The 23,330-nt window shown below is 34.9% G+C and overlaps 1 protein-coding gene across 1 annotated transcript; it reads left to right on the top strand.

Annotated features, from left to right (window-relative positions):
- Positions 1 to 374: 374 nt before the first annotated feature.
- On the top strand, positions 375 to 19,463 carry znf143a (zinc finger protein 143a). Its single transcript, XM_039690958.2, has 16 exons — positions 375 to 541; positions 3,006 to 3,108; positions 3,980 to 4,066; positions 4,802 to 4,885; positions 5,923 to 6,051; positions 6,347 to 6,540; positions 6,679 to 6,750; positions 6,835 to 6,942; positions 7,047 to 7,122; positions 7,957 to 8,082; positions 10,557 to 10,736; positions 12,478 to 12,705; positions 12,788 to 12,912; positions 14,889 to 15,020; positions 16,503 to 16,613; positions 19,185 to 19,463. Exons 2-16 carry the CDS (start codon positions 3,012 to 3,014, stop codon positions 19,266 to 19,268), a joined length of 1,833 nt encoding a protein of 610 aa, XP_039546892.2. The 5' UTR covers positions 375 to 541; positions 3,006 to 3,011; the 3' UTR covers positions 19,269 to 19,463.
- Positions 19,464 to 23,330: the final 3,867 nt, after the last annotated feature.

Genomic DNA, 23,330 nt, shown 5'->3' with positions numbered 1-23,330 from the left:
TGCGTGTTCGTGACTCTCCTGTTCGAACTCGTTCATTAAAATGAACAAATCTTTTTGTTTCATTTGGTTCCTTTTTTGTTTTGTTTTGTTTTTTAGATTTATGGTGTTTATTTATTTTTTGTGCTGCTATTTGGACTGTTTTGTAATAATTTAAGATCTGTATCTTGATGTTTGTTGGTATTTTGTATCTTTGAGCAATAAAAAAAGAGAGAAAAAAAAGTTTCATTTGGTTCATTCAACGAACGAATTGAACGAGTTGACTCTGGAAAAGATTTGTTCATTTTGATAAACAAGTTCGAACAGGAGAGTCACGAACCTGGGTGAACTATCCCTTTAACTGGCAGAGTGTATCACTCCTGAACACCAGGAGGCAGAATAAACCTCTTCACTGTGTTCTGTGATATCAAAACCATAGAAGAAATTTACCAATTCAAAACACACCGTTGTATTTCCCGATGTTAGGGACCTTGATATATGGAAATATTACACATATAATTTGATCCGGTTTGCCGTATCTGGTAGATTTGTGTTCTTCAGAGAGGTGAGTGTCTGAAACACCAAACAGATATCTGTTATTAATGTTATAGATCAGGTGATATGCACTACATTATAGCTACTGAAAATCAGATTCGCATCAGCAGCATAACAAACCATATTTATAAACACTGTACTGAAAGCGATCTAACGTTATTGTACGTGTCGCACGGCTTGTTTACATCTTTCTGACACTATATTGCGGCAGGTTAACCGCTACTTTGAGTTCATATCCCATTATGTCACGTGTCAATGTTTTCAAGCGTTAAAGATGGGCATGTTTAGGGTGGATTAACACTAATTAATACATTTATTTGTTTTTATCAAATGATAGAAGCAACTGGGTTGAATCAATAGCACGTGCAGCACTACTGAGGCGACTAAAAAACACTAACTTACACATTTGAAGGACAAAAGCTTTTTTCGAGAAAAGGAAGTAAAGCTTCACGTCTGGTTAGTATTCTGTGATCGTCTTAATGGATGTTTAATTACAAAACTGATGTAATATAATTGCTTATAAAGTCTACTTTATCATACTTGATACATGAATATATATAAAAAACTGAATTCTGGTACTTTTTTTCTTTTAGCAAGTAAAAGGCCTTAACGTTAGTATAATTGTAAAAACTGTCCCCCTTCAGGTTGCTTGCAGTGCCGATTTCTATGAAGTAAACGAATGAATATCTTATTAATATTTCAAGACGAACACTTACCGGACTGAAGCAACTTATGTTTGCTTGATCATCAATTTATTCTTTTAGTTTTTTAAGATAAATGTTAAAATGTGTGAGTATCAAATATTATTCACCAGACTTTTGAATAATTCATCAGATCATTGTATTGCATTGCATTATATGTTTTGCATCCAAAATAAAAACTACACAAAACTATAAGCATTTGAACAACAAATTACTAGAGACATAGAGTGACAAATTACATTTATAAGCATTTTATATAAGTAGTCTGTTACTGTTATAAAGATCTTATTGATTTTCATTACAATCATTCATATTACTTATTGGCCATATAAATATCAGCAACTGCACAAAGTTTTGTTAAGTTTGGTCCTCTCAATAAAATTTGTATATATGAATATGAAAGTTAATTTTTGGGCTATCAAATGATTTATTGCGATTAATTGCATCCAAAATAAAAGTTTGTGTTTACATAATATATGTGGGTGCTCTGTGTATAATTATTTTATATATATATATATATATACACACACATGCTTGTATATATTTAAGAGATATTTTCATGTATATACTGTATATAGATTTATATATAATTTATATTACATATAGATATACATGTTTTATATATAAATAATATTTTTTTCTTAAATATACATGCATTCTTAAATATACACACACACATGCATGTATATTTAAGAAAAAAATATTATTTATATATAAAATATTTATATGTAATATAAATTATATATAAATCTATTTACAGCATATACATGAAAATATTTCTCAAATATATACAAGCATGTGTGTGTATTTATTTATATATAAAATAATTATACACAGTGCGCCCACATATATTATGTAAATTTTGTAATTTTGTCAATTTTTTATTTTGGATGCGATAAATCGCGATTAATCGTTTGACAGCCCTTAATTAAAAAAAAATACTTTGCATTAAAAATCTTTATATTACTACTGTATAATCTATATAACTGGCTTTCTATTTATGCAATATTTATATTTGGTCTTACATTTCATAACGATCTAATACAAGCTCAATGCCGACTCATTTTCTGTCAGTTCTTTTTCGTGAAGTGGAATGTATGCTAATGTTTGTGGGTGGTTGAAAGATGCGAAGGCTACACTCGATGCTTCCTATAAATGAGCCGAATGAAGGACGGGAAACGAAGGCTGCCTTTCAAGGATCCTTCAAATCGAGATGGCCTTCGGCAGGGCTTGATGACAGAGCAGCTGAGATATTTGAAAAGCACTCTAAAACTAGAAATATCATGATGGAGCATTGTGTTTTATTCCCATTTTGACCTGTAGTCTATGTAGCTGTATGTTTAAGGGGAAAACAGACTTGAAAATAGTTTTTTTGTATTATAAAAAGTGTTAATATATCTTGTAAACCCTTCTTGTAACATTCTATCAGATAGATAAAGTTTTTTGTCTTCTTAAACTAAATTACAATTTTAATAATGTGTTTCCATTTAGTTTGACATTAGAACTGAGGGAAAACAAAAGACGACATAGTTTTGTTAACGTTTAGTGCAATCAGCCTTCTGTACCCTTAAAGAAACTGTATCACTGTGTTTTGTTTTGGATTTTTTTGGACATGCACCATGTTTTTTTTTTTTTCAGTGGTACATGAATATTTTGTAATATTTTATAACCATATTTAGTCAAACAATCGACCATTTATACAATCTGAGACCATCACTTCATCACAGTTTCATAACTCTTACTAAATGGGATCTAACATTTGGTTTCTCCTAGGCTATAATGCTGTTAGCCCAGATAAATCAGTCAGCAGATTTCCAGCATGAGGATGATGCTCAGGAGGTCACGCTCTGCTTAACTGAGGCTGTGGGGATTGCAGGTCAGACTTTATAAAGGAGTTCTTTTCAGACATTAACCTTTTATTAAAGGGAAAGCTGTGCATTTTTTCCCCGAAAAAAAAAATGAATACTATTATGCATTAAATTGAATGTGAAACATTTAATCGCGATTAATAGCATCCAAAATAAAAGTTTGTGTTTGTTTACATAATATATGTTTGTGTAGTGTGTATAATTATTTTGTATATATATAAATACACACACATGCATGTATATATTTAAGGAATATTTGCATGAATATACTTTATATACTTTAATATATATTTATACAAAATTAATATTAAACATAAATATAAATGTTTGATATATTAATGACACATTTTTCTTAAATATATTCATGCATATGTGTGTTTTTGTATATACAAAATAATTATACACACTACACACACATATATTATGTAAAGACAAACTTTTATTTTGGATGCGATTAATCGCGATTAATTATTTCACAGCCCTAGAAGACATTATATAGTAATTTTTTTTTATATTTTCAACAAATGCTGTTCTTTTAAATGTTCTATTCAACAAAGTGTGCTAGAAAAAAATATTAACCTGCACAACTGTTTTCAAAATTGTTAATAATAAGCAATGTTTCTTGAGCAGCAAATTTCAGAAAAAAATTCTGAAGTGTCATGTGACTGGAATAATGATGCTGAAAATTCAGCTTTGCATCACTAGAATAAATTATATTTTAAAATATATTCAAATAGAAAAGGGTTATTTGAAACTGTAACAATTTTTCTCTGTATTTTTTTTTTATCAAATAAATGCAGCCTTGGTCAGCATAAGAGACATTTGAATGGCAGTATTCTCTATAATACACTCATCATGATCTATTTGTTAATTATTCAGATGGTGATCAAAGCATGGACACAGTCAGTTTGCAGGCTGTGACTTTATCAGATGGCTCCACTGCATATATACCTCACAACCCTGAAGGTATGTCTATTATGGGTTCTTCTGAGTACAAACATTGTTCATCTGAGACACTTCGAGATGTAAAGCTTAGCATCGCCTTCTATAAGACACAAATAAGCAAATTGATTACCAAATTTTATGGTTATTTCATTAATATTATTGGTTATTATTAAGCTCTACATTTTCTATCAAACAGTATGTGTTTTGAAGAACAGTAATATGTTCTCTGGGAATCAAACCCATTACCTTTTCAATTAGTTACGCTACAGGACCTTACTATTATTTGTTTTAGTTTTTTACTTATTCTGTGTACCGGTATTTATATTAGATACACCACCCCCTTTTACCTTCATGACTACCTTAATTATTTGTGGCATAGATTCAACATGGTGTTTGCCTACTTATCATCTAATCCATCCAGAACTTATCAACAATATTATCAACAATATTCGCTTCACCTGAGACTGGATATAATGTTTTGGATCATCAGTTAATATATAATAAATCAGATCTTGCTCAAATAAACGGTTTATTGAAAGTGATCAGGAAGTGATCATGAAAGTGATCAGGAAGTTGATCAGAAAGTGATCATGTCTCATATTTTGTTAATAAACAAATCAATGTTGTGCATGTTTTTACTTTCCCATAAATCACTACCATTGAACTCTCTTTTTAAAATCTCATATTTACTCACATGGTGTATTTTTTTTTTTTTTTTGAGTGAGGTATTAACTGAGTGCTGGTTGTTTTCCCCAGACAGCAATCTAGTTGAAGGACAGGTGATCCAGTTAGAAGATGGATCCTCTGCTTACGTGCAACACATTGCTGTTCCAAAAGCAGGTACTTTCCTGTTTGTTATGCAGCAAATCTTCATGATCTAGCTTTTATTATTTTATGAACGGGCAGGCTAATGATGTTAAAGGGATACTTCACCTCTGGAAAGATGAATGTGTATTTAAAATGGGTCATTTATGTAGAAGAAATTTTGAATTTGGAGCTTTCTAGACTGAGAAAAGCCAGAAAATGTATTTTTGGCTCATGTGGATGAAAGACAACAACTCCCAGAATGCACTTGCTTCCCTGCCCTAGGAGGCCATGCCTGAGCGTAGTAGTTAAACAACAAGTCTAGGCTACTAGTGAGTCTCTGAGATGAGTCTGCCCGAAAATGTGTTTCGAGATCGCCCAAAATGTCCGGGATTCGGCTTTTGCGTTCTACAGTCGCCATTCATCATGTTTACTGTGGCGAGCGAGACGAGTGAGGGCCGCGGGAGAATGGCGCGAGGCTGGTGGCGTGATTACTGTGAGACGCACCTGTCTTGTTATCCTCACGGAGGAGTGGGAATTTTCTTAGCAATGTTAAAACGCACATCAACCGATCACTTGTAAACACTACCAGATTCACCAATCAGAATTAATTCAGTTAGATTGAAACAAAAGGTGTGCTTGTAAACAATGAATGGCGACTGCATGTCCGGGAAAAAGAGCATGGTAACCCCTACGACTCAACTTTCTCCACAGAACAAGAGCCTGCTAGCTTAGCTTCCAAAAAAAGATGGCCGACACTGTGTGTTCATTCTGTGAGTGAGATCGCCCTCTATGGGCGGGTTGAGAACATGCGGGACACACCCTACTACTGACTGTAGTCTTTAGCCTCTGGACAAAAAATCCTCAGATGACACAAAATGGCTATATTTGCGTCATCGGAGGATTTTTTCCAGATTAAAAATATATAAATCTCTCGTCTCAGGGGAACATGAGGGTGGAAAGCATGGTTATTCAAAAATACTCGAGGCAAAGCTTAATGCTAAATCCTGAAGTATCCCTTTAATATGCAAATAATTTTTCTTTTTTAATTTCCCATATTATATGCTTTCTAGATGAGCCAAATAACTGGACGGCCTCGTCTGTATGTGATGTCGTTGGTAACGAAAGCTTACAACTGGAAGATGCTCAGACTGTGCAGTTGGAAGATGGAACGACTGCTTACATTCACCACACCACAAAAGGTTTTTCATTTACTCCTGTTTTTGTTGCACTCTTAAAAGAATAAGTTCTTTATAGAACCTTAAATTGCCCCTATTATGCTATTTTAAAGGTTCCTAATTTGTTTTGGAGCTCTCCATACATCAAAAGTATAAAAATATACATTTTTCTCATAATATGCAAAATTATTATGCAATCATTTCTACTTTGTGGCATAAAGAGTTCTTTAAAATTGAGTCAAGAACCCCACTGATGTTAAATAGGATTCGGTTGCACATGATTTATATATATTTTTGTGTGTTATTAATGCATTTTCAGATACATATGAACCCAATACCCTGCAAGCGGTGCAGTTAGAGGATGGGTCTACCGCTTACATCCATCATGCTGTTCAGGTGTCTCAGCCTAACACCATTCTGGCCATCCAGACAAATGGCACAGTAGCAGATTTGCAGACAGATACATCCATTGACCAAGAAACAATCAATGCTTTGGAGCAATACACAACCAAGGTACCGTTAAAGATGACAATGACAGTGTATTTACCATGACTTTGCTGGAGATATAAAATTAGGCTGATCATTTGTCAAAATTTGTAAGAAAATAATTTTTGTAAAGTGTAATGATCACTTTTGAATTCTTTCCTGCAGATTGAGGAAATGGACTCGTACACAAACTCTGAGCTGATTACCAATGATCCTCATGGTGTTGTGGAGATGCAGGTTAGAATATAATATCCATGCAAAATAAAAATATCAATAGTCTAGGAGATGCACAAAAACGTTTATCCTCTCTCCCTTGTCTAGATTGTACTTCAGGGTCAAGAAATCCGGCGTAGTGTGCCTGTGGAGAAATGTTTTCGGTGTAATTACGAAGGATGTGGAAAGCTTTACACCACTGCAAATCATCTTAAGGTTATTATGGCTTGTGTATTTGAGCTTATCAGCTTGTAATTCACCATAGACAACATTAGAAATGTAATGCATTATGATTATTTTCTCGTGTTTTGTTTTATCAGGTACACGAAAGAGCGCATACAGGTGACAAGCCATACTGTTGTGACATACCTGGCTGTGGGAAAAAGTTTGCAACAGGTAACACATTTTTTACAGATCAATTTGTCACCTAAGCAGGGTTTTTTTGTGTCCTAGTCAGCAAGGATGCACTCAATTTAAAGACATTTGTAAAGATTTTTATGTAGCCCTGAAACCGTATTCACTTTATATCCCTTAATCCTGTAATTGAGGACAAGTGTGGGCACAGAGGACTCAGGTGTGATCCTAATTTTTATTTATTATAAATGTTATATCACTTATTTATCTTCGATAAAGTTTTGTCTATCCATTTATGGTGTTTTTATTTTATTTTGGGGGTATTTTTGAATTTATTTACTTCAAAAAGTACCATATTTTCTATGTAAATTATACTTATTTTTATGTTTTATTTTTTAAATTGTTTAACTAAATTAAAATATCATTCCAATAAGTTCTTAGAGCTAAAACCTAAAGATAAAGTGACTTTGCCGTCACCTGGTGTCTTATTTTGGCTTATTTTGGAACGCTCTAAATTACAGTTTTTCCCATTCATTTCTATGGGTGCCCATTTTTGACCCAAATACAAGATTAAGGAGTTTTTTATTTTTCACCCACTTAACATTGTAGAATTGAGTCAAAAAAAAAATTGTGTGTGTTCAGGAGGCAAACTTAGGAAAAGTAGCCAAGTCTTGTACCGATTAAAAATTAATCAAAACTATTTTGCCCACATTTGTCCAGAATACGGTTTTCGGGTTAAAAGGAAAACCTGTTCTTGTGAACTTTTTATTAGTCAAATAATCCTGATGTTAATCTTACTTCACAAAACTTTTGAGCGTCTTTATTTTAAATATATTTGCGTGTTATATTCATCCCTTGTCATTCTTTTTCTATAAGGTTATGGTTTGAAAAGTCACATCAGGACACACACTGGAGAAAAACCTTACCGCTGTCTGGAGTTGGACTGTAAAAAATCTTTCAAGACCTCAGGGGACCTTCAAAAGCACACCAGAATTCACACAGGTACTTTCTTTGCCTTCTTAAAATCTTCCATCTATTCCTTGGATTATTGTATTTATTATATGATCTGAATATGAATATAGTTACCACACAGCACTTTGTTAAAAATACCATGGTATTGAATAGTAGACAAAGAGGTGCATGCATAAGAATTGTCCTAGAATAAAATCGGATGTTTCATATAGCCTAGTCGCTCTCGGACGGAAACCTTGTCAATTCTTCCTCATTTTCATAAATCATTACTATTGGTCACCATTTATGTCTTTCTGTGGGTTTTGCAAATATCTAACCAATGAAAAGTATTAAAAATAGCTTTTGACTAAACCCTGTAACTCCATTGGTTCCTCAAACTGTCAGTTAAACCTCATAACCCCGCCTCTATCGGGAATGAAAGGAGTAGTTCACTTTTGAAAAAACTTTTGCTGCTAATTTACTCACCCCCATGTCATCCAAGATGTCCATGTCTTTCTTTCTTCAGTCGAAAAGAAATTAAGGTTTTTGATGAAAACATTCCAGGATTTTTCTCCATATAATGGACTTTACTTGTAACCAAACGGTTCAAGGTCCAAAAGACAGTTTCAGTGCAAACTACAAACTGTTCAAAGGGCTTTAAACGATTCCAGATGATGAATAAGGGTCTTATTAAGCGAAACGATTGCTCATTTAATGAATAAATAACAAAGATTATGTTTTATAAGCTCAAATGCTCGTCTTGCTCTGTTCTGTGATGCACGTTTGTAACTCTCCTGTTCGAACTCGTTCATCAAAATGAACAAATCTTTTTCCGAGTCATTTGGTTCATTCAACGAACAAATTCTCGGAAAAAGATTCAATTATTTTGATGAACGAGTTCGAACAGGAGTGTCACGAACGCGCATCACAGAACAGAGCAAGGCGAGCATTTGAGCTTATAAAACGTAAACTTTATTTTTTAAATGAGTGATCGTTTCGCTTGATAAAACCCTTATTCATCGTCTGGAATCGTTTAAAGCCCTTTGAACAGTTTGCAGTTTGTATTCAAACTGTATTTTAGACCTTGAACCGTTTTGTTCCCATTGAAGTCCATTATATGGAGAAAAATGCTGGAATGTTCTCATCAAAAACCTTAATTTCTTTTCGACTGAAGAAAGAAAGTCATGGACATCTTGGATGACATGGGGGTGAGTAAATTATCAGCAAAACTTTTTTGAAAAGTGAACTACGTCTTGAAGTGTTGTACGTAGTTTGGACCGTTTTTGCTTGTTTGCAATGCAAGGCTAAACAAAGAACTGTTCTTTGAATAAGTTCAGCGTTTTCTTTACTCAAGAAACACTATATATATTATTTATATAAAGCTTAATGTTTTATGTATTTGAGGAGTGGAGAAGAGTCTTGCATTTTTTGTTGAGTCAAAGCCAACAATACTGTCCTGTGTGAAGCAATTCTTCTTTAATAACATGGGATTTTGGTCAAAACTGAGCGCCCGCATAGCTACAGTACATTAACTTTATAACCGGTAAGTTGATGAAAACGTATTACTGCCTGATACGTTTACAGTATTATTCGGCCGTTCTAATGAAGGACAAAACACATGTCCGAAATTTTGATGGTCAAAAATCTTAAACTCCATTTGAGCTTCATTTTGGTTAAATGTTAATAATACAATGACATTTACAGTATTAACTTTGACTGTGTAGTTTTTAATTATTTTTAAAATATGTTTTTTTTTCCATTTCCTGAAAACTAAGTAGCGTTTTTGGACATACAAGGTTTCTGCCCAACAGCGTCAATATGCAGATTTGTCATATTATCAGCCTTATTACCAATGTGATAACTAGAGCCCGACCGATAAAGGATTTTGAAGGCCGATTTCGATACAAATATTTTTGGGTTTTAAAATCCGATATTCCGATATATATCGGCCGATATTTTTTTATTAAATATTGTTGGATTTCACACACGTGTAAAAGAAAAGCTAACTTTTCTGCACAAGATACGTTTGATACTTTTTCTCTATGTCTAAATGTTCACTCCTCGCAAGTATAACTTTCATTTTACAATGCAGGGACTGTAACTAGAGATATGCTAGTTATACATATGGTAATCATTACTTTATTTAGGCAGAAAAAGTTCATTGTGGTTTCCAAGCTCATTAATGTTAACGTTAGCGGTCTTCCACTGTTGATAGTGGCATTAGCTAGCTTTGTGGTTAGCTAGTCTATGATGAGCCACAATTTAGCAATAGACAACATCATACTGCAAATTGTAAAACATACATTTTCAATATAACAGGCCAATGAGAGATGATTGAAGCGTCTTTCGTCCATTTTTATTTTATTTTTTAAATATTCATTTATCGACCATTATAACTGCCGAAACCGATATTATGGAAAATGCCTAATATCGGCCAATAATATCGGCCGGCCGATATATCGGTCTGGATAACACAATACCACCATATTACTTGAGCTCCTACCAATGACATTTGTTCTTTTAAGGAGAGAAGCCATTTTTATGTCCTTTCCCGGGCTGTGGGCGATCCTTCACTACCTCAAACATCTGTAAGGTCCATGTTCGCACACACACAGGAGAGAAACCGTATCACTGCCCAGAACCAGGCTGTAATCGGGCCTTTGCCAGCGCAACAAATTACAAGAACCACATACGGATACACACAGGTATGCTGCTTTTTAGCCTTAAAGGGGTTGTTCATCTAGACATTAAAATGTCTATACTTTTACTCGTTCCAGACCTGTATGACTTTCTTTCTTACGTGGAACTCAAAAGGATTTTGAGCGACGTGCTGATTCTCAAACAAAGCTATCGTATGAATTCAGGAGACTTTGAGTAGAGCATCATAAAGGCATCATTTTCATAATTTAGGTGACTCATGTGTGACTTACAACATAAAAAATGATACTTTGGTAAAACCTCACACTAAGGTTCCATTTGTTAATGTTGGTCAGTTAATATAAACTATCAAAGAAAAATGTGCTAACACTTAATTTTAAGATGACATACTTACATGTGGTACATGTACTTACAATAGTAATAAAAGTAAATTATGCATAATTACAAATAAACCATAACCCTATAGTATTTACATATTGCTCATACTCATTTGTGTAATTACACTGTAACAACAACACCTTTATAATAAAGTGTAACAAAAATACTTCTAAAGCAGTTATTAATCTTAGTTAATGTTAATTTCAACTATTACTAATATGTTATTATGCTCATAAAATGTATTTGTTAATATTATTTAATGGACCTGAGCAAGCCTGCATGAACAATGTGTATTTTAAGGTGTAATAAATAGACTAATAAATATAATGTATTGCTCTTTGTCAATGTTAGTTGATGCATTAACTAATGCCTGGTTCAGATTACACAGTTTTAGCTCGATTTTGGCACGATCCGTTTGACGTAGGGTGTCGTGGGGATTCGTAAACGACAATGGGTGTCGGGACGCAAGATTTGATCGTATCATCTTGTATAGTGTCATAGTGGGCGACAACCTACTTCACATCTGCGATCCTTCACGACAAAAAGTCTAGCATGTTTAAATTTTTTAACGGTCGTCCACGACGGTTCCGTCACATGTATGAGGTTGACCAATAGGAGCACAGAAGCCTTTCCGTACACAACTTTCAAAAATGGCGAAACGAAAGAGAGACGCTGGTGCTAACGTTAAAACTAAAAGTAAAAATATATAAGAAAACAATATTTTACCTCAAGTTCTCTTTGGAGGATTGAGCCCATACTGTCCTCTTCGAGCAATCCAGGAACGTGTCCATTGTCGGGTTTTCTTTCTTTTTTTCTTTTTTCTGAACACAGGACAGCCAATACAACACTCACCGCTTCATCCATTGTTTGTTTACGTTCGTTTCCGGAAGTCACCCGCTACTAGTTTCACCTTCTCGATGACATCATGCGCGCCGTTAAAGACGGCCTGCGATGACTGGTCAGGAAGCAACGTGTAGTCTGACACGACAAGATTTTAGGAGTCAAAATCGCGTAATCTGACACAGTGACTATCGTAACAGACAAAAAAAAATCTTGTAATCTGAACCAGGCATAATGTTAACTGATGGGCTCTTATTGTAAAGTGTTACCAATACAAGAAGAAGTGTCTCAGTGGTTTTTGGAGTGAGACGATACGAGAGTAAGTAAATAGTGACACAACTGTCATTTTGGGTGAACTATCTCTTTAAGTATCCAAAAATTTACCCAAAGAAAGCAAGTCATATGGATATGGGAAGACATGAGGGGGAGTAAATAATGGCAGAATTTCCATTGTGGGTGGACTATTTGTTTGAACTCTGTCTTTATAATATGTAATCTAACCTAAATGTGTCTAAACTGTGAATGCAACTCTTGTGAAATATCTAAACCAGAGTCTTTTTTAACATGCAGGAGAGAGGCCGTATGTTTGCACAGTTCCTGGATGTGACAAGCGATTCACAGAGTACTCGAGTCTATACAAACATAATGTAGTGCACACTCCCTGTAAACCCTACAAGTGCAACCACTGTGGAAAGACGTACAAGCAGATTTCCACACTAGTCATGCACAAACGTACAGCACACAATGACTCTGAGCCTATAGAAGAGGAGTCGGAGGGCTATTTTGAACCCCCTTCAGGTTGGTTTTAAAACATAATATAGATACTGATGAGATTTTGATGATGTTTCATGAGTTGAACTGGGCTGTTTTTTGCATTTAGAGGCTATAGATGACCCCTCCATGAGTGTTAGCCCTTTGAAGTGTGAAGACACTTGTCCTGAAATGGCTTCTGAAGTCACAGAACAACAGCATGTTACTTTTATCACACAAGATGGAGCATCACAGGTTTGCATTTAAAGTTTCTCAGAAGATCTACATGTTTTTTTATTAAAGGGTTGGTTCACTTTGATATCAATTTTTGGCATGTTTTAGCTTATCTCAAGGGTATCCAAGATGTAAGTGTCTTTGTTTCCGCAGTAGTTTCAATTTTGATATTTTTCGGTCAAACCGTTCGTGTCTGTCTCTCATATAATGGAGGTCTATGGTCACCACCTCAAAGAGCATGCACAGAGAAGTCCAAATTAAACATGATTTAATGACTCGTAAATGTAAGTACACATTGATGGCCTAAGACACGAAACGAGCGGTTTGTGTGAGTAAACGAACAGTATTTATATAGCTTTTACCTCTTGAAACCACAGCCACGTCCAAGTGATCTGAGAGCGTGGGCGCTTTGTGGCTTTGTGTGCCAAAAATTTATTTCAAAGTGAACTATCCCTTTAAGTGTTTTGCGTCTTTTTGATCATGCTTTCGAATACCAATTAAACGTGCATACGTCCATTCAAGTTTGTAAAAGTGTAGAAAGAGAATCGCAATGCTGACAGCTTTTATTTTAGTCAAAGTTGCTGCTCAACTTCTGAATTTGAAATAAAAATAGTGAGTATGTGTTTGTGGCAGTTACGCACTGCAAACGCAGCATATGTGAAAGCACTTTATGTGTGAAACGGGCGTTACACTGTAAGCTAAAAAGGTAATTTGAACGGTTGGTGACAATGGAGACTGACTAACAAACTTTGTCAGGTGACCTTTCAGACCTTGTCCTAAAACTTGGCCAGTTTCAGAATGATAGGTAATAATTTCTGTGCTGGGTAGATTACTTACAAAATGTAGTCCATTAATGATGAAAATTGTATTTAGTGATTTATTATATAATCGTAAACTAATTTTTGAATACTTTTAGATTACCTTTGACCTAACTCGTTTATCACATTGATATGAGTAGGATAATCTTGTTCCATATTCAAAAAATTAAAAGAGAAAGAAAATTTATTCCATTTTTTTTCCATTATAAACAATATAAAGTGGATTAAACATTACAAAATATCAGGGTTTCCCAAACTAGGGTTTATAAAGGAACTGCAAGGGCTTAGTAAATTAAAGGAGTAGTTCACTTTTCAAAAAACCTTTGCTGATTATTTACTCACCCCCATGTCATCCAAGATGTCCATGTCTTTCTTTCTTCAGTCGAAAAGAAATTAAGGTTTTTGATGAAAACATTCCAGGATTTTTCTCCATATAATGGACTTCAATGGGAACCAAACGGTTCAAGGTCCAAAAGACACTTTCAGTGCAAACTGCAAACTGTTCAAAGGGCTTTAAACGATTCCAGACGATGAATAAGGGTCTTATCAAGCGAAATGATCGCTCATTTAAAAAAAAAAAAATTTAAATTTAAGATTTATAAGCTCCGACTGGATGAAATCATAGTCTGAACCTAAAAAATCGTGGTCTTTGGCTATCATTTGCTGCCTAAACTGCCTAAAATCTGCCTAAATTCGTTAGTCAATTCGTTCGTTTCATTCGTTGAATGAACCAAATGACTCGGTAAAAGATTCAGGACAGTCACAAACGTGCGTCACAGAACAGAGCAAGGCGAGCATTTGTGCTTATAAAACTTAAACTTTGTTATTTATTTATTAAATGAGCGATCGTTTTGCTAGATAAGACCCTTATTCATCATCTGGTGTCGTTTAAAGCCCTTTGAACAGTTTGCACTGAAACTGTCTTTTGGACCTTGAACCGTTTGGTTCCCAATGAAGTCCATTATATGGAGAAAAATCCTGGAATGTTTTCATCAAAAACCTTAATTTGTTTTCGACTGAAGAAATAATGACACAGACATCTTGAATGACATGGGGGTGAGTAAATGATCAGCAAAAAGTTTTTTCAAAAGTGAACTACTCCTTTAATGAATGAATCATAAAAATGATCAAATTAAAATGTATTTAATTGTTTGTTTTTTTTGTCTATGATTTTAACAGGCTGTTGGAAATACAATCACAATGGTAACACAAGATGGCAGTATGATCACCTTCCCACCCACTGAGTCTTTGCTGTCTTCAGCAGAGGCTCATTCAGTGACTATGGTCTCAGAGGACGGGACTGAAGGACAGGTGTGTGACATTTTAGAGTGTTGTAAATCTGAGAACCAAGTTCTTTCGTGTGTGGTTTTCATTTCCAGCAAACACATAAAAGGTTTTTTCCTAATTATCACAAGACTATTTTCTGCCCATTGCTGATCTGTGTGCATATAGAGCATGGGTCACCAAACTAAGGCCCGCGGGCCGAATCAGGCCCGCCACACCCCTTTGACTGGCCCCCCAACCCCTCTGCCCCCCACTACTTGAACCGGCAATCCCCAAAAGTCGTCATGGCCTATTTTTTTAAATTGCTTTTTGGAAAATAATAACATGTTTTTAACAACTGCATTTGGTATTTTGTTGTTTACTGAGCATGCTCACCTGGATAGGCATAAGAGCTGACTAGTTCTATTACTCATGTTGTTGTTATAATTTCAATGTTTATTTATTTATTTTATAGGCCTATTTATTTGACCTTTATTAAGTGCTGTACACAATTATTATAAATAGTAACAGGCCTACCTATAATTTATAATTTTTCATTCATCCTTACCAGTGCCACTCACCTCAACTAGGCAGATGTTTCTTACCTTGACAGGTTTGATGTTATTTGTATTCGAAAATAAATAAATGGAAAATCTGTGGTATTTCAAATTAAAACAAAGTGTGAAGACTCGATTACTACTTTTGCAAACAACTATTAATGATAAACAAATATGGCTGTGCCAGGCTAGTAATCTCTACTATGAGGCCTGCTGGTGGTCAGTTTGGTCTTGGTCACACAATTCTATTTTATATAGCCCCGGCCCCCCATCACAGTCAGGAACGATAATGTGGCCCCCAGAGAAAAAAGTTTGGTGACCCCTGATATAGAGTGTTGCAGTGATGCTTTTTTTTAGGCCTACCTGGAAGTTAGCATCACTCGACAAAAACCCTAACAGGATTTTTTCCTTTGGCTTTTGGATTATCGCAGAAAATAAGCTCTGTGACCAACAAAAGTTTATTATTCATTCACAAATGAATACAACTTGAAGATTAAATACAATCGCCAGAAGTCAAAAGCAAAACGTAGACTATACCAAGGTCACATGACTTCACTAAGCTATTTTAGTCTTTATTTAAAAAGAAAATCCTAAAATTTTGAGTTAGAATAGTTCACAAGAATGTGATTATAAACACGAGAAGGCTTGTAAATGAGTTTACCTTTTCGGGCCAAGTACCTCTGTGGTCCCATTTAGCCACTTGTTGGCATTTTTCAAGACAAGTAAAAAGCTTTAAAAAATCACAAGAGGGCATTACTGATGTATTTAATGTTGAATGAATCTTGAATATATCTTAGTATCACCACACTAAAAACCCATTAAAAAACATTGAATCAGGACTATTGAACTAGAACTGCTAAAATGCAAACTCTTTTACAGGTTTTGGCCCACTATAATACATCACCCCTGCAGCACTCTATAAACTGATCATAGGAAATATATTTATGTATTATTTTTTTTCTGTTTTCTTCAGATGACTATTATGATGCCAGATTTATCATCTTGCAGGAACATACAGGATGAGTTATCAGCACACCCAATTACACTTCTGGCTACTTCTAACGGCACACAGATTGCTGTTCAGGTAGAATAAGGCTGGAATACACTACATGACTTTTACCCAGAGTTTTTCCTGATTTACAATTTGAGGAGTTGATGCTATGTATTTGCCGAAAGTCACAGCCAATCTGCAGGTTTTAGGCAGTTGGAGTTGACCAATGTCACGTAAAACCGCATTTTTTTAGGTTCATACTATGATTTCATCCAGTCTGAGAATATCTTGAGCCGATTTTAGAACATTATTTTCATTTGTAACAAGCAGCATTTGTGCATGTTTCTGCCTACGCTATCTCATGACCAATTCGTATGAGTGATTAAAAAGTGGCTAATTCGTACTAATAAGTACGAATTCGTACGATTTGTCCAAACCCACGTGATGGGTAGGTTTAGGAGCGGGGTCAGGGGTAGGTCATTCGAACGAATTCATACGAATTGGCCAATTCGTAAAATATGTACGATTTAGCAAAAATGTACTAGTTCGTACGAGTGAGGTCGTACGAATTGTTACGAATTAGCCACCTCGTAAATTTCGTACGAATTCTCGTGAGATCGGGTTGGTTTCTGCATGAATTTAGACACCGACCAACGTAGACGATCACCAGATTTTAGTACATCACTTCTCAGACTTTCCACATCCCTACAAATGGTATTTGATAATGTTTAATTGGCGAAAACAATTGACCAGCGCCAACAGACGCCGACACGTTTATCTGGCAAAACCCGATGAAGTGTCTTGTGGCATTGGTCTTGACTTTCGGTGCTGTGTGAATTAGCCTTTAGTTGTGTTTGGAACAAAAGTCTGGTAACCATTTACAAAGTTGGCAAGTTTATGATCCCTAGTATAGAGGGAATGCATTGACGTCACTTTACCGCCTGACTGAGTGAGTGGATTTAATAGGGAAAACTGCAAAAATGTGACTAAAACTAACAAATTTATCAATTTAAACTAAATGTTGGACTCAATATAGTGTTCCTTACAACTTACCAAAGATCCAGTGATCCATGGATATTGACATGCAGCCAGGAATCGTGTTGCCTGACATTTATGTTTGCCTGATTTCGACACCGGAGAAATAAAAGCAATATAGACCTAAACTTAAAGCAAATTTGCCTGTGAACGCTTTATATAAATACAATATAGGTAGGTCTAAATCACTTATGTCAGTGTTATATACAATATATATATCATCATATCGTCCAGCCCTAAAACTTTATAGTTTTTTCTTGGTCAGTGTTTATTAAAAAACATCCAATAATGCAAAATATACAATGATAAATATTTAATTGATGAGTTGTTAATACATATAACAGTACAAAATATATGGGTATGGTTTTACAGCTAAATTCAGCATATTGACACAAAATGATAACTGCAAATCCAGCTTTCGCTGTCTGGAGTCCAGTTGTTTCTGTGAATTGCAGCGATCCATTTGCTCCTCTTTCTATAGCAGTCTGTAAAAATATGCCAAATCTAGTTGTACAGTCAATCGCAAAGCTCTTTCCCACTTTATATTTGTTGTGTTTGTTTTTCGCGGCATTCACGCTAATAACAAATACAGCCGCTCAGTCTTTTGCCACTCACTGCGAGTAACTGCTGGCACTCCGGGTCGACGGTGACGTCACACGCATACCCTCTATTTTTTTTAGAATCATACAGACTGTGTCCAAAAGCTGTTACATCCGGTCTACTGAGATGCCTTCATCTGATTTTTGAAGGTAGCATAGATGCACTGATGAGCCAAAACATTACGACCAGTCACAGGTGAGGTGAATATTGTTGGTCATCTCCTGTCCTAACAAGGCTATTAAGGTCTTGGTGGAGTAGATGGTAAGCAAACGTGTTCGATGCAGGGGAAAAGGTCTGAGCGACTTTGACAAGGCCCAAATTGTGACTCGTCAGAGTATCTCTGAAATGGCAAATTTACCAACAGTGATCCGAGGAGAGACAAACCAGAAACCGGCGAGAGGGTTTTGGGCGCTCAAGATGCAGAAGGTCTACTGTGGCACAAGTCACACTCATTTTTAATGATGGTAATGGGAGGACTGTGTCACAACACAAGTGGCCTCTTTCAGCAGGATAACGCACACTGCCACACTGCACACATTGTTCAGGAATGGTTTAAGGAACATGATGAAGAGTTCAAGATGTTGCCCAAATCTCAATTGAGCATCTGTGAGATCAACAATTTCGATCCACAGTGGATCCACCTCGCAACCTCAGAACTTGAAGGATCTTCTTCTGACTTCTTGATGTCGTAGACCACAGGACATCTTCAGGGCTCTTGTAGAGTCCATATTAAAGGTTTGTCAGCGATGTTCTGGCAGCACCAACAGGTGGTCATACTGTTTTGGCTCATTGGTGTACAGTATGTCACACTATGATTTCCCACTCTCCATTCAATTCCATGACAGTTGAGCTGAAGGAAACAAATTGAGTCTGAAAGATGTGGTTGTTGGTTCCAGCCTCAAGTCTGGCCTAGTTTAGATGATTTCACTCGCTTTTATTTTTGCAATGCTAGTTTTGACCTTTATCTTAACTGTATGGCTGGGAATATTGATATGTTATTGAACATAGGTGTTGGATTCTGTCTTGTAGCTCAACGAACAGACTTCACTGGAAGAGGCTCTGAGGATAGCATCATCATTACACGGAGAAGAAACAACAGGACTGGCCAATTAACTACCATCACCTTCAGTATTCAGTGTAACTAGTGATTCCAATGATGGACTTTTGTAATTACCCTTTCACCGCAATTGTACAGAGGTTACACTGTGCACTATGAAAACATTTTTAACAGATTTTGTTCACATTGATATAGATATCTAAAAGGCGGAAACCTGTTTGCATTTTTTAAATAAAAAGAGATGAATTGAATGTTTAGTGTGTCGTAATGATTTATCATTTATGACATTGATTTGACTCTAAATGGTCTTTCTTTCCTTGAAGAGCTCAAGGTTTGTGTGGGCCATTATGCCATTAAAGCAACATACCTAATGCAAATAATACATTTTTCATATGGAAATGTGTTATCCAAGTGTTATGTTGATAATATGTACAGTAATAATAAACTATTTTGTAGTAAATTAGAACATGTAAAACAAGCATTTTTATTAGTTGTCTCATATATATATATATATATATATATCCCTCTCTCCAGTTCAATGTTGTCGGATCCAAATATGGTCATTTCCTTTTAATCAGCAACCAATCGCGAAAGTAAAAGGGGGGGGATTTAACTCTAAATGAGCGATCTCATTGGCTTGATGGAAATCTTTATGTCCCGTTTTGCGGTTTCTCAAATGACTTTACTCCCAAACTCCAAGTCTGAAATTTCCACTTCAGTAGCACCTTTATACCAAACCTAATACATCAAACTGTCCAGTCATGTACCTAGTTTATTATGAAGACTATTACAGATGGATTTGTAAATATATTATTCCTAGCTTGATTAATATAACATTGTTTTTCTAAAAACATGGCGAAAATCTATTTAAAATCTATCTGATTACAGGATAACAAAAGTAGATATCCATAAATATCGATTTTTCCCCCATCTATTACTGTATCAGCACAATGAAAAAAAAAATTAAACCTGGCTTTATCTACTTAGATTTCGTTTTTTTTTTTAATATATGCAAATTCACACATATTTAATTAGACAATGCCTAATAATTTAAGACTTGAGACTTGACTTGGACTCGTGGCAAAAGACTTGAGACTTGACTTGAGCTTGCCCCTCAAAGACTTGAGACTTGACTTGGACTTCCAAAAAATGACTTGTGAACATCTCTGAACCTTTGTGAAGAGGAGATGTCATTGAAAGAATTAGATGATATAATAAAAAAAAACACCATTTAACAAAAGCCCAGGACCCGATGGTTTACCTTTTGAGTTTTACAGATGTTTTTTTGTAAGAAATTAGAGAGTTTATTTTGAATGTGTTCAATGAATGTGCAGCAAATGGAGAACTTACAAACAGGGAGTAATAACACTAGTTCCAAAACCAAATAAAGACGTTTTGCATTTAGATAACTGGCGCCCAGTCACACTGCTCAACTCGGAAATAGCATCTCTATACGCCAATAGGTTAAAGCCATGCTTGGAGGAAATAATATCTGTCACACAGTCTGGATTTATGAAAAGAAGAAGTATTTCAAACAATATTAGTCTGAACTTAGACCTTTTAGATGATTCAGATTTGGTTAATGAGGAAAGCTCTTATTTTGTTTTTAGATTTTTGCAAGGCTTTTGATACAGTAGAGCACAATTTCATGTATCAAGCTCTTAATTATTTTGGTTTTGGCCCAACTTTTACAAATATGATGCACACACTTTACAAAAATATAGTTTTTCTTTATCTAATGGTACATCTGCTCGTTTTGGTATCCGAAGAGGAATTAGACAGGGATGTCCTATATTTCCCCATTTTTATTTTTATTAGTAGCTGAAACCTTGAATCTTTACTCTGCATTGCTCTCAAATCAAACGTGAGATAGGAGATTTCACTTTAACTATTAGTCAACTTGCTGATGACACTTGTTTATTTATGAAAAACAAAGATCAGGTCCTTGTTATTTTGGAGGCACTTAAATTATTCTCTGATGCCTCAGGTCTAACTGTGAATCAGGCTAAGAGTGAGATTATGGCTGTATAGCTTGAAGACTCAAATATATCTGGTATCAGAAACTTGGGTATTGTAATTAGTAAATGAGATGCTGATGAGATGAAATTTTTTTGAAAAGATTACAAAAAACAAGAAATATTTCTAACTGTTGGCTCCAAAGAAATTGATCTATTCAAGGTTGAGTGTTGATATCAAAGGCTGATGGCATCTTTGTATATCGAGCGTTATCTCTTTATGCAGATTTGATAGGTAAAACAGAATATATTAAAAGGAAAACCATAATTAGAAGTGTATCAGAAGGATGACTAAATTCTTTAGACTTTGACACTATCAATAATATGTTTAAAATTAATTGGATCAAACATTGTCTTTGTGATAATAGCCTTCCATGGTTTTTCATCCTGATTTAATCTTCAAAAAATGTGGTGGTCTTAATTTTCTACTTGCTTGTGATTTTAAACTCCCAATTAAGTTGTCCAACTTTCATAAACAAGCTTTGAATGCGTGGAAATTAGTTTACAAACACAATTTCTCTCCCCATTCCTGTGTTATTTGGAATAAATGATATGTACTGTTCAAAAACAAAACCATTTTTTGGAACGACTGGTTTAACAAAGGTTTAATTTTTATTAAAGATTTGATGAATCAATCAGGTGACCTACTTAATTATAATGAATTTATTAATTATGGGACAAATGTAGCCTATCTTCTAAAGAATACTTTAAACTTATTTGTTGTATCTCCCCGAAACTACTTTATCTTATAAAGTTTTCTTCCTAGTCTGACTGTTGGGGGCCTTTCTATTAGAGATTTTAAAAAAATTATAATATATACAGTATATCAGAAAAATTTTAACCAAAGAAAGTTCTTCACCTAAGGCAATGGTGAAGTTGAAGAATTACCACTTTCTTGTTTTTAAAAATTTGTGGTCTGATATAAATAAATGTGTACTCCCTAATAAAGTTAAAGAAACTCACTTTAAAATAATAAACACTATCCTTGTAATGACTTTATTAGTAAATTTAAAGAAGGGTTTTCACCACTATGCAGTTTCTGTAATAAAGAAAATGAAACATTAATACACTTATTTTTTAGTTGTAATTATCCTAACTTATTTTGGTCCCAAGTTTCTTTTTGAGTTATTTTATAAAAGTGACACAATAACTGAGGTAATGGAAATGAATATATGATTTATTGGAAATGAATAATATAATTAAACTTCTCATTTCTATTTGGAAAATATCATATGCATAAAGCAAAATGTATATCCACTGTACCAAATGTTAGACTATTTTCCACTGATTTGAAGATGTTTTATGACTGACTTTGTTTTTTGTATGACTTTTTTTTTTTTTTTTGCAAGCACAGTTTAATCGGTCTTTCTTTTTATTCTATAATTAGCATCACACAAACAACATCTTATTCACAGTGATTAAAGATTATTAAACAAAAAGATTGAAAAATGGCAAAACCACCAAAGGCGGCGATATATTTACCAAGTAGCCTAAATCGCCAAAACAAAAGAAGAATAAAGGAGTAAAACAGCGCGCTTTAAGTTCTCGTGAGTTAACCGTGAACTAGGTTGGCTGATGTTATTCCCGGAGGGACGTGTATTTAAACTTAACAGCAGTCTATGATTTAAACCTATACTTCGAGTAAGCAATGGTTGGTTTAATTAACCTAGAGTTCGCGCTGTAATCGTAGCCCTTATGAAAGCCTCATTACCATATAATCTGCGCCGAACATTGAGGTAACGTTAATCAACAAGATTTTTTCTCCGATTCTCGTGAGGGGGAAATCGGGCATAAATCGGCCTAAAACTCCTGTAGTGTGAGCCAGGCACGGATTAAGGTAAGATTGTGGATTTGTAAGAATGGTGGTGCTGCTGCTGTAGGCTATACAATATACAATATGTCTCTCTCTTTTCAGGCTAGACATCATTATTAAAAAGAGTTTAGGCTACATTGAATCCAAATAAATCTGTGTATTTAATTAAACGTATTTAATTGTGTATTTAATTATTTTTAGATAGTTAATTGACGCCAGTTCAAGCCACATCAAATTTTCAGGTACGGTTAAGCCGCCCCCACAGAGTGACGATGGAATGTCGTCACTCT

Source organism: Pimephales promelas, chromosome 1, assembly GCF_988280905.1.
Source record: "Pimephales promelas chromosome 1, fPimPro1.hap1.1, whole genome shotgun sequence".
Lineage (NCBI taxonomy): Eukaryota > Metazoa > Chordata > Actinopteri > Cypriniformes > Leuciscidae > Pimephales > Pimephales promelas.
The sequence above is the reverse complement of the archived record's forward strand: the minus strand, read 5'-3'. Positions and strand labels throughout refer to the sequence as shown.